The sequence below is a fragment of the Pezoporus wallicus genome, unplaced genomic scaffold (genome assembly GCF_028554395.1).
Source record: "Pezoporus wallicus isolate ANWC-B61680 ecotype Strahan unplaced genomic scaffold, APGP_CSIRO_Pwel_v1 contig_7073, whole genome shotgun sequence".
In the NCBI taxonomy this organism is placed as follows: Eukaryota; Metazoa; Chordata; class Aves; order Psittaciformes; family Psittacidae; genus Pezoporus; species Pezoporus wallicus.
The window spans coordinates 6,727,091-6,740,102 of NW_026641326.1; the positions used below are offsets into that span (position 1 = coordinate 6,727,091).

The following is a 13,012-nucleotide window of genomic DNA, read 5'->3' on the forward strand; positions in this document are numbered from 1 at the left end:
AAAGTGCAAAGTGATTGTATTTTTGTCAGTGTCAGACTAACAATACTGTTCGTATGAGCTCTTCAGATCCTCAAACTGCAGTAAACGTGAACTGAATGGTAAAGAAACACCTTAGCTATTTACACCTGTCTAGCACCCTGTCCTTCTCCTGTTAATTCATTTCTCATCTTGTGGTGATTAAGAGACTGAAATCCTACAAATTCTGTCAGTAATGTCTGTTTTTGAAGTCATCCTGCAGGTGAAAGGGTGTCATGTACTCTCTGAGTCTGTGTAGTGAGAAGGCAGCTTATTTTTAGGGAACTGAAGATGAATTAAATTGTCATAGCCTCTGAATGAGCAAGAAGCTGCAGTCTGGAGGCTAATAGCTTCTGAAGTGCTCTTGGGGCTGAGCAAAATCCTTGTAAATCCCAATAGAAGGAAAATAAATCCTAAATTATCAAAAAACAACTAAACAACCATGTGTTTTAATAATTAGAAGATCAAGAAGTCAAATAATAAATAGGAGCATGTTTGAAAATGTTGTTTCTTCTCTATAATGAGGTTTTCATACATGAGTTTTTCTTATTTTCATAAGTGCACAAACGAACTTGAATTGTGAGTGGAGACTGAAATGCTAAAGCAATTTCGACCAGGACTGACAGGTCCCTACAGACAGACGATACAAGAAGAGCTCCAAAGCATGCACTAAAGCCCACACAAAGGTTAAGGAAGGCTTGCACTCACTAAGCAGATCCTTGGCTGGGAACCCAACTTCAAAGTCAGAAAATAGGATGCTTGTGCTTGACTTATGACCCGAGATTATCAGTTCTTTGCATTTCTATAGATACTCGTCTTCCCTATAGATCCCAGACTTTTCACAGCATTTCTCTGTATAATTTTAATGTGTAAATGGTGATTTAACCTGAAAACAGCAGCAGGTGTTTACTATTGACTATCAAGTATCCACATCCATGCAGGAGGTCAATGTCGCAAAGGATTGCGCCTGTAAGGGTCTCTGGAGGTGACCTAGCAGACAATGCTGTATTGTGCCATGTTGCTTTTTGCAGCACTGCAGCATCCAAGTGCATCCACTGACCTTAAGGATTATTTTAAATGTCAGTGTCTAAAATCTGTCTGCCTGTAGCTATGCAAAGCAACAGTTAACTGTAACCTACAAAAAGCTGTCTTGCTCCTGCAAAACACAGAAATTGCACATTTTGGAGTGACGGTTCCTGATCTACTTTGTCACCCTAGGACCTCTTAGGTCCATAACAGCACCTATCCTTCATGTTGGCCTTCTGCTTAACCTTGTTGTCCACTTCCTGCCCCAGTAGGGAATGGGGGTCCTACCAGCACCGTCTGCAGGCAGGTGGGTAACCTCCTCTGAGTGCCCAGGCAGGGAATGGAGAGGCTTGGTTCTACCCAATGCAACATGGTGGAGTGGCCAGGGCTTAGCCAGGAGGGTTCTGGGCAACGTTGTTGTCAGCCCATGAAGGTGATTATGGACATGCTCTTGGCTGCTTCCCCTCAGCCTATGGAAGACTGTTGACTTTGGCATGGCTATGATGACGGCATCATCTCTCAGGCTGCCTGTTGATGTGCAGGCATGGACCTTTCATGTCCATGCCAGGGTTTTGTCAGGATGTGGGGAATCCACAAATGTCTATGCTGCATTTTGGGAGCCTCACTTGAGCTCCTACTCTTTGAATTGTACTTTTTTGTCAGCTCTGACAAAACCAAGCTTAACTAATAATATATAGCCTTTTAAGAATTGTGATTAGCTAAATCCCATTTTACCATTTGTTCTGTCTTTCCAGAAAAGCCTAGGAATTACAGCCATTTCTTCTTATTCACCCTAAGTGTTTTCACTAAATGTATTCTGGCTACATTAATCTGTAATGACAATTAAGTATCTGCCTAGCGTTCATAAAGGAACTAGTGAGGGGAGATTTCAGTGGAAGATTTTCTGTACCAGCCTTTGAACTGAATTTTTATCTGATCTCAAAGGATTGTAGGGATAGGCAGGAAACAATTTACCAGGGCTAGAATGGAAACTATGCTAATTCACTCCTTCAAATCTCTTTTCACTCACTGGAATTCAATAAAGAATGGGAATCATGAAGAAAACCATAATCTTAAAGTTCAATGGTACAACAGGAGAGATTTTTTTGTTGCTTTAGGGAAAAAAAAAAAGAAGTTGTGCAGGAGAAAGAAGCTTTGAATATAGATATGATGGAGTATTGTCATAATCTTCAATCTTGACACAATATTACTCTACCCTACTGAAACCTATTTTAATATGTCTTGAAATAAATGTCACCCTTGAAATTTTCACCTAGAGATCTAAGGAAATGCAACGCTGTTTTGAATTCTCATCTAAGAAAGGGTTTTTATCTAATGCCATGGTAATAAAATACAGACGTTCTGGTGAGAACTCACCTGAATATCAGGAGTCATCTGTCCCATTGCTGGTGCACCTTCAGGCTGCTGATTGTCTTTGCTAAGCACCAGGCACGAAAGAAGGGTTGGGGGGATATCCTTGCCTTGTTGCTTGCCCTGTGCTTCATTTCTTATGTTAGTCACCTTAGTATATGGCAAATTAAGTTAATTTAGGAACCTGATCGTGAACTGTTCCTGACTGAGATACTTCTTAGCCTGTGTCAGGGTCATAAGAACCTAAATAGTGAAGTACACAAGGATCAGTCATCTTATAGCTTAGTCTGTTCTTTTCCATCCCAACTGCATGCTGATTATGGGAATAAGAACATATTGTGGAGGAGGAAGCTATTTCTGGATGCTAGTCAAGATTCACTAGACTCGGGCTGACTTCTGACAGCAGTATCTCTCAGAAGCAGATGGAATATTTTTGGGGTGGGGGTTTGGTATCCTTTAGAGGCTTCATTCACAGGAGTGATGTTCACTAAAGAACTCCCTGAGAAAAGAGAGACAGGAGGGAGGGTGGAGGGTAGAAAGAAAAGCCTACTGGTATTTCTTGCTTTGTGCAAAGCAAGAGTGAAGTAAGGCTGATTTAGTTCTGCTTTGTTTTATTTTTAGTTGGGATGTTTGGGCAGTGATAATTAATCTCTGGAAGAGGGCTAGGTTGATGCCACTGTGTTCTGAAGTACCCTTATTAGATGGCTGGGTGATGGATTACCTTTGCCTGAAACACACTGCCAGTCTGTAAGCTCTCAATTGTGACTAAATAAAACAGATGTTGTAAAGAGTTGGTGTTGGTTGGATTTTGTCTTGTTTCTTTCACCTAGGCAGTGCTGGCACTCCAGTGATGTTCAACAAAAACGGTGATGCCCCAGGGCGCTATGACATCTTCCAGTACCACACCACCAACACCAGTACCCCAGGCTACCGCCTCGTTGGCCAGTGGACAGATGACCTCCAGCTCAATGTGAGTCCTGTTTTATCCTTTGCTTGCTCTCTGTTGTCAGATATTGTCTCTGAATGCTGCAAAATTAATATGAAGCTTTACTATTTCTTCACAGCTGCATAATGGTGTTGAGGTTTTTTGTATGTTATCTTCTTTTACTCTGTCCTGCAACCTTTTCTCTGTTCCCTGAGTACCAAAGCTCATAAGACTAATAGAGACATCAGGTGATCATGCAAATTTTATTGCTTTTGTGTGCCTAAAGTCCCTAGTTGCCAGCTTGGAAAATGAGGCAATAATGCCTTGCAGTTTGAAACCAATGGGCTTTCATTTGCAGATGCTTTTCAGTTTTCCAACTTTTAGGAAAGCTGAAACTTTCCTAATACGTGTTGTTTGAGTGACTCACTTTTTTGGTGTTACTTTTAAGCACATAGCAAAGATATCCATATGAGATGGCCATTTTATAATGACGCTTAAAAAAAACACAAGCACGTAAGAGCAGGTGTTCAAAGACCTTCAAGACACTTAGATGTTTCCCAGATGAAAGAAAACGTAACTGGTGGCTGAGAAAGCTGGAGACTCTTGTGTTGTCTTTGTCCATACAAGGATGGTCTGTACCATGTCTTTGGAGATCTGGGTTCAGGCTTCCTGCTTGGCTTCGTGCAAGTTGACTGAGCCTCATATTCGTGGAGAAGTGGTGACTCTTTAACCTTACAGTTACTTTACTCCTTGTAGACTGTTACTAAATCACAAAGACAGTGTTTTCAGTTCAGCTTGACTACTCTTTAGCAACAAAGCCTGAATAAAATCAAATTATTTCTGAAACGAAATGCCAATTGCTGCGGGTTTTTCCTCTCTCAGTCAAAGCTTCCACCCAAGGTTATACCTCTCCCAACATCATCCTACTTCTGCTGCTGGATTTCCTTTGGAAATAATGTTTTTATGTCTTTTGTGAAATGAAGTAATAATTTGGATTTCCAAGGGTCCAGTCTTTGAGACTGACCACAATATTTTTGTTCTGCTAGAATTTTGGCTCATTTTGCTGTACACTCTTTCAGTGTTTTTCAACTTTTGATGTTCTATTTAAGGAAAACAATATTAACTTGCAATTTACAGTAGTTTTAGCAAAAATGTTTTAGTAAGTAAATCCTCTTTATGTAAACTACACATCCTGATTCATTAAAATTTAAAGATAAATTAATGAAGCTTGATTTGTATTCCTGTTGCTGTATTGTTTATATAGAAAAACACACTTTCCTCACCTTTTTATCCTTATGGCTAGAGGGTTATATCAGTAGTTGAGGTTCTCTTACTAACTTCCCTTCTATTCATTATGGTCCTAGTTTTGCACGGTGGATTAGTATTGCTATGATAGTTCTTGTTTGTATTTTCTTACAATAATAAAGATAATTGCAGAGTTTAGCAAAGTCAAGGATTCCGTAAAACAACCAACCAGAATAATAGCTGCTATTAAACACATCCCAGGAAAAAAGTACGAAAGGCTACAATTTGTGTTCAGTCCTTATCGTGAAGATAACACTCGGGATACATTTCCCAAGTTCTTATTTCTTTAATACTAACACAAGAGAAGAAACAAAAGGATGTTTGGCGAGAGTGCTAATTTTGATTTAGAAAATGCTGAAGTAATGCTGTGTTTTCTGAGACTTGTCATCTTGGGCAGTCTTGTTTATACCTGTGTGTCTGGATTTTCTCAGTTACAAATGAGAAAAGTTGTTCTGCCCTGTGATGCAGGCCTTAATGGTAGGGACACTCCAGATCTCAAATGCGGTAGGTAAATTAAGTGCTGAAAAGTGATGAAGACCATCATAGGTGAGTAAATGTTTTCTTCTTTTCCACTGTTCTCATTCAACAAAGGAGCAAGAATATTTTGCCATTCTATATCCCTGGAAGTAATGCTGCAGTCTGTCATTGGTCTGATCTACAACTGTCTGTGTCACCTTGCCATTCACAGTATTTTGGAGTGAGAGGCAGAAGTAGGAGGGGCATGTGTCTCATTAATCTTGGTGGCTCTACCAGGTTTTTTCATGTAAAATTACAGAATAACTTCTTTTCACGTTTCTCTTTCTATTGCATAGGTCAGTAGATAGGCTGAAGAGAGCCTTAACATATTTGCAAGTCTTAAAATATGCTATATCAGATTGTTTTATTTTTGTTGCTATGAGTTTACAAACCTGTTTCTCAAAATATCCAAGACTGTATATTTCTCTTAATCCTTATTGCTTTTCCACATCTTTGTATCACCTTGGCTTTTTTATGTCTGGCAGTATTAAGTAAAGGCAGATGTCTGGTCCCTATACGCACAGGAGCCAGGCTCTGCTGTCCCTTTAGGACATTGGTATCTGAAAGAGTCTTCTTTACTGCAGTTGACTCACCCTGGATTTACATTTCTGTATCTGTGATCAGAATTTGGTTGATAACCAGGAAAATATCTTACGATTTTTTGCTACAGTGAACCTGGGACATAAAGTAGTTTTTACATGAGGACAATATGATCATGACATTTTCTTGCCTGATGTCAAGCAGCCTAGCACAGCTTTCTTAGTACCCAGTGCATGATTTAGTAACAATTTTGGCTGTATTTCACAGATTGCTACACAAGGATGAAATGAGCAGATGTCTTATTTTAAACGGCTTGGCCAGTATTCTGTGAAAAACTGTTGCAGTGCTTTGTTTTCCCTGCAGTGAAGTTATGATTACAGAATGCCCACCCACCTCCCATACAAGGTCATGGATGAGCACCCCCTGCCTTTCCCTCCTTATGAAGATCTTGTCAAGATCTGTCAGCCCCTTTTCAGCCTTCTGCATGCAAATTTCTTGTACAATATTTATAGTACATGTCCTCCTGCAATTTGAAATGCTTTGTCCTGAACGTAAGGATCAGAAATTTGGCCAGCTGCATCCTTACTGAAATCCTGTATCACAACCCCAAGAGCCTGTTGAATAACAAAGATGCAGCTAGTGCAATTAGACCGTAAAACCATTGACCACAGTAATATTAACATCTAAAACCAGGATTGTATTTTACTATGCTAGTGTTGAGGGTACACTCATGTATTACAAGGCAGTTGCATCATTATGAGAGCTACTTTGACTGTCTTTAATACGATTCAAAAGCCAAAAGTGCTAATGGGAAAAAGGAGGAAATTACCATGAGGAAAAGGAGGTGTGTCATATACCATCTGGTTTTTTTGTTGTTTCACTTTTCAAATGAGTAACTTGCTGTTTGGGGTTGTTCTTGTTTGCTTTGTTTGTTTCCTTTAGCAATAACTAGATCTCTAATGCATGTGTTTAAGCAATAGAAAATAGTGAGGATGATGCTGTGGCTTAAACATGAAGGCAGAATGGCCAGGAGACACAGTTTCTGCCTTCATGCCTTATGTTTCACTTTGAAATTTAGGCAGGTAATTAGATCTCCGTGGTCTGTTTTACCCCATGTACATCATATATCCAATAACAATACATCCCTTCTTGACATGCATGCCATATAAAGCACTTTGAGGTTGCTCAGTAGGAGGCTGTAGAAGAAGGCAAGGAACCGGCTGATAAGCTCTGATATCTGTCTGGCTTCTGTAAGTGCAACTTCTAGTGCTTTGAGGTGCTTGACAAAAACAGAAATGCATCTCTCCTGGAGGAACTGATGTGCCTGAAGGAGAAACAAATGGATCACTCCTAGAGGAACTGCAGGTTCTCGTGGGAAATTTGTTGATACTGCTTCTCTTTCTGTATGCAGAGTAAACTCAGCAGGTCCCAGATTTATTATCATGTTTTCACATCCAAACCCCTGCAAGTATCCCTGAAATGTCAAAGAAATAAACAATCCCTGTGAAACTGTTGAATCTTACTTTTCCAAGGATTCATCTTCTTCATATGTCAGCAGCACTCTTCATCATGTTCCCTGTGACTCCTTCCCCATAGTTGTCTCCATAATTTCCCTGCTCCATCCCGCACCCCTGTATCATTTGCCATGCAAGTGACAGCCTGTCTTTGAATTACACCTATGCTAACTGATTGGCTGGCCAAACCAGAAGGGTGAGAGAGATGCTCAGTGTTGGGTGGACCTTTCTGCTAACTATCCACTGAGTTTTACTAATCCTGAAACACAGACTTCAGAAATCTTTGCTGTAGCAAATATGCTTCAAACTGGCCAGCAAGTTCAGAAGTTATTAGGAAGGAAGTTGATACAGACAGATGGAGAAAGAGACAGAGCACACATATGTTCCACTTCCTTCAAATTTTCCTCTAGAGTGACAGCAAAATTTAGAAATTCCCAACAGTTATGCAGAATGAAAAGTAAAGCTGCTATTGCTGTTAGTATTTTTTGTTAAAAATGTGATTCATGCAAAAGTACTGCCCAGTAAGTGGGCTGTTGCTGGATTTGGACAAGCAATATAGCTATCATTGAAGTGAGTGACAGACTTTCATTTGACCGAAAAGACAGAGTTTTTGCCTTTTCTTCCGCCTCTACCTTGTTTGCTGTTTCATACTGACTAGCTATTAGGGGTTGTTAAAGGGCTGAGCTTGTTTAAAGTTTTCAGTTTGAGTGGCTTAGTCGTGATTTGGATGTGTCAGAGCTGTGAGCAGGCTGGAGATACCTGCCTGGGCTCCTGTGTATGGACTCATGCTGCTTTCTGTGATTAGTAACAAGTGAATTGTGGGGTATTGAGATCCTGCATGATGGACTAGAGTTCTTGACTGAATACCGAGAAGGAAGCTCTCTATGGGAGACATGCTTATTGCTTCAGTTATGGTGGAGCACCCAGCTGAGATGCAGTGCTCATATCATACCAGCCCTCCGCAACTTGCAGCGTGGTGACGGACATGGTGCCCTGTTTCACCTTCAGGCTTGTCTTTGTGAGTAGTGAAATGGTTACATGAGACCTATTTATTTGCCATTAGAGAGGGATCTCTTCCTAATACAAGCTAGTGCAGGGTTTTTTTTCAGTTTGATTGTCTAATTAATGCTGTAGTTTCTAGCCTATTAGTGCCCACATAGGGTGCATCGTGTTGCTTTAATTACGTTGGCATCACCAGCTTGTCAAGCGCGCTCTTCCAGCTCGGGGTTATGGCACATGAATGTACCGCTGGGCGCTCAGATACAGATCCGATGCTGCAGCACATTTTCAGGATGGTTGAAGAAGGTGTATCCCTGACTGTGAATGGAAAACATGAAGTTATGGATGGGAAACATGATGTCCCATCCATTATTACCCTGTAGAGATTTCAAGTAGCTCTTACTTAAAACATGTTTCACTTCCAAAGCATCAGACAGGGTTAACTGTAAGCTGCAGATAAAATATATTTCTAATTAATATGTTTGCAAACAGAAACAAATACATATTGAAGGTGTCCAAACATACTGTGTGCAGAGATAAACAAAAATCTGTATTGTTTTATAGATGTGCCCTTGAATTGTAAATTGTTTAGTCACACGAGGCAGTGTACAGCTTGAAACATGACTACCGGTTAAACGGGGCGTTTTGCATGCAGTGTTGGGAAGGCTGGCTACTTAGCAATTCCTTCAGCTTTTATTAATTTCCTCCAGCAGTAAGTGATATATTGCTGCAGTCTTTCTAAACAAGTGCGTAGAAGATTAATAGTATTGATAATTATCAATATGGTTCCAGAAACACACAGGTGTGTAGATCTAACTCCCCTTATAAATCCTGGCTCATGTTATACGTCGCGAAGGAAATTGCTGTGTACTTATTAGTAACTCTCTCCTCCTTGGGGAAATAGCTGCATTATGTTGTTTTCTTCGCTGTAGGTTCGGACCAGTATTTTAGAGGAGCATGAAAAATGGGGGGAAAAAAGTGTCTTGCTTTAAAGCAAGTAACATTCCTGTACCTCAAAGTCTGGTCTTGAAACTAGCAAGTGCACATAACTTGAGGCCAGCTTCCACCCAAACAGGACAGGGATCCATTGCCAACCCTGAAACAGGCAAGGCCTGCCACACAGCAAGTCATTGGCAAAGAGAATGGTGCAACTTCCATGCCGCAATTCCCCATAAATATAAAGATATGAAGTATGTTTGTAATCACCTATGCAATTTGCATAGGTCCTGCAGACTTCAACGCCTACTGAAACTGTTTGGTCTCAGACTAATCTATTTACCTGCCATAAACATCTCTCTTAAAGAGTTTGGAGATAAATGTTATGAATAGCAAGTTAATGAAAAGAATAATTAAATCTCTTACCTTATGGTAAGAAAGCTATAGGTGCCCAACTTTTGGGAGGAAATATTCAGGATGGCAATTAGATCCAAACAGCTACTCAGTGAAGTTTTATGTTTAGGAATATCCTGCCAACAGATAGTATTTTTCTTAAATAATGTGTTCAAATTTATTTCTGTTCATTGGGCTTTGATTTTGTTGCTGGGTTTTTGCTTTGTTTTGGTTTTTTGTTTTTTTTTTGTGTGTTTTTTGTTTTTTTTTCCTTTAAAGTAGAGCGTGTTCAGAGCAGATGCTGAAGCAGATACAAATTTGCTACAAATTTGCCAGGGATTTCCCCAGTTTCTGGCAGAAGGAGAGCAAAAGGACGCTTACCTGGCCAACTGTAAGTTTATGCTTCAAATAGCAAGGGATGGGAGAATTTCACCAGAATCACCATACGGTTGTTCAGATGCTTTTAAAATAATGTATTTTGATGTATTTATCTGAAATGTAGAAGGAGATATTTGGCATCTGCCAAGCTATAAAATTTCATCTTAAATGATTTCACCTTAGTGCAGTTCTGTGTAAGTACAATTATTAATAGCGTTATCGATTCCAGCTGCTTTATGCATGTAATGTATAATCCCAACCCCCTTATTTGTAAATATGTATAAAAAGGTGTGTGATTACATGCCTTTACATGTATATATGTGGATGGATGTAAACCCATACACAGACCTTTGCAATATATAATCTGTAAGATTTCAGTTGGCTTACAACATCCGAGTAAGCTCAAAATCATGGTTCAAAGATTACATCAAGATAGATAAAAATTGGTATCCATTTCACTTCTCATTTCAGTTATTGTCACATAGATTGGCCCTTGTAGTGTCATTTCCTATTCCTGTTACAGACTGTAATGAGTATCTGGAACAAAGATAATACATCTCTCTTACAACCTGGAGCCTGGAATCTTGTGAGCTGATGGGTTGACAGGAGGAATGCATTATTCAGGTGTTAGTCTCATTAAACAAGTTCAGCAGATGAGGTCAGGGTATTAGTCAAAATGAAGATTTTAAGTATTAAGCATGATTAGCGTGTTTTATTTTCATATGTCAATGCAGAACCTTGAGCTTTCAGCTGCTGCAGCCACTTGTTGAAAATTAGCACTATTTACATTTTTAATGAAATTGGCTAAACCCTTAGATTTCATTAGCTGTAGGTTACAGCGCGTTGGCTTCCATGGAGATGTAGCTGTACCCAGAAGTAACTGGATTTCTGATAGCTGCAAAAATATGAGTTATTTTAGCTGCTATGCAATGGCATTCCTTATCTTCTCAAGGCACTCTGGAAGTGTTATTCTCCCCAAAATAACTAGTTTTATGGTACATAAAAAAGATCTGGGATGCTTCTTCAGGCATTTATACCCCACTGAGATGACTTAAACTTCCCCTGTGGCACTGTTACCGACACTGCATCTTCTGCTTCCCTGACCCTGGTCCTGTTCCTCCACCTGCTTTTCAGTCCCGCATCAGACACACAGCAACAGTGGCACTCATGGGGCTCTGGGTGCCTGGCTTTGTAGGACTTATTTCACAGCATAAATGCTGCTGAATGAGAAATCTTTCCAGAAAGGTCTGCAGCCTATTTGCAAAGCTCACTGCCATAGCTGGACATTTCTGAGCTCAGCCTCCATTGCACCATATCGAGCACAGCCAAATTGTGTTTGCAGTCCAGTTATAACGTAAAGGTGAATAATTACATCAGGCTGTTACTAAAATACATCCCAATTACATGTTTTGGCCAGTGAGTTACTATGCCAACATGTCAATAACTATAATGTATGTTGTAATAATAGACATTGTTTGTTTTGTTCTGTCATTAGATTCAGCAATCTTTCATTGCTCATGTCAACCGTGACTGTCATGAACACCTTTAATTATCTTAACTTATGGAATTAACTTTCAGCCAACTGGAAGGGAATTTTTCAAACCACTGGCCCGCTGAAAGACCATATGCTAATTCCTTAGTCCTCCATCAGGTCTCTAAAATGTATGCTAACAGGCAGCAGGACTGAAATCATGCGGGTCCTGCTCACAAGCTGTGATTACAGCCTGACTTGGTAAGTGCTCTTGGAACGAACCCAATTTTTTGGTTTGTAGTACCACAGATGGTTTTGTTACATTAGGTTTAGAAACGGCTGCTGTAAATAATTTTTATTCAGACAAGGGCACAACCTCAAAATACATGATAGTAACCATGTGAATCAAGCAGCACAACAACAGAAGAGAGTTAAACAACTCATCACTAATCATCAATAAATGCAGGTAATCCTGCTAGTACTTATGCTTTCTTTGGAAAAAAGTGTTAGGTAACGCATGCCATAATCCAGAGAATCTCAACGTGTCACCAAGTGTCCTTCAATACATTCATGCTAAACATTTGGCTTGTAATACCAAATTAAACCAGAAAATCTTGGGAGCAGCATGATGCTCTCTGCATTAACACTGGCATAGATGCAATAGAAAGCTGAAGGGTGCAACATGGGCACATAGTTGGAATGTGTGCTGTGGCAGCTGGTACCCGAGTGGGAGTCCTGTGCAACTGTTCTGCAGCAAGGCCTTGTATGAAGTGAACCAGAAATCCTACAAGGGTGGCAATTTTGATAAAGCATTAGGAGACTTTGCTGAGGTTGAGTATGAATAGTGGTGACAAACCATCAGAAGAGTAAGTACACATGGCCATGGTCACCACTCTCTGCAGAACTAGAAAATGATCCACAAAGAGAAGACACAGACCAGTGTGGGTCCCTTTCCTCTGTGTTATTTATTGCACTTAAAAATCATGAAAACTGTGGGATTTTTTCAAAAAGAAAGGTTATTCAGTGGGTTGAGCTCTCTATACGGGCTTTTAGCTATATAAAAGTAGGAAGGCTATAGTTAAATCTTACACCTCACTTTGAAATCTAGCTCAGACTTGGACTTAAAGACATGAAATGTCATTTCCTCTTTGTTATTGACCCATTTTGCCAAGGCAGTAATGTATACTGCGTGAGCTGTACTACCTTAGGCAAAGCAAAGTGAACTAAGCTATATCAGCTTTTGGCAGCTCTGAGCATCAGTATAATTTTCCTCGAGGTCTGAGAATGTCGCAGGGTAAAATGTTTGTAGGGATATAAATGCTAAAACAAACCACGCTGACAAAATATCTAAGATCTATTACATGTCTTTTCAAAGATAGGAAAAAAACAGAAATGTAAGGAACTCATAAAAGCTATAATGGAAAAAAATTACATAGTAGAAGACTTAGTGATTTCATCTTGTGTTGCTCTCTTAAATGTCCATGAGCCTGTAGGCAGGCAGACTTATGCTCTGAGAGTATCATAAGAAATAGAAGGCCAAAAAGTAAATCACTGTGTTTTTAAAATAGATGATGCTTTTGCTCCTGCACATCACTCTGTAAATCCTTTTTTTGCACAACTGAT

General features: G+C 39.8%; 1 protein-coding gene across 9 annotated transcripts in view; it reads left to right on the plus strand.

The window, feature by feature from the left end:
- Window positions 1-13,012, plus strand: part of GRM7 (glutamate metabotropic receptor 7) — a 298,007-nt gene that overhangs the window by 202,559 nt on the left and 82,436 nt on the right. For all 9 annotated transcript variants that reach the window (XM_057422883.1, XM_057422886.1, XM_057422885.1 and 6 more), the window contains one exon: window positions 3,243-3,382. In XM_057422883.1, coding sequence (XP_057278866.1) covers window positions 3,243-3,382 — 140 coding nt within the window. The remainder of the gene's footprint in view (window positions 1-3,242; window positions 3,383-13,012) is intronic.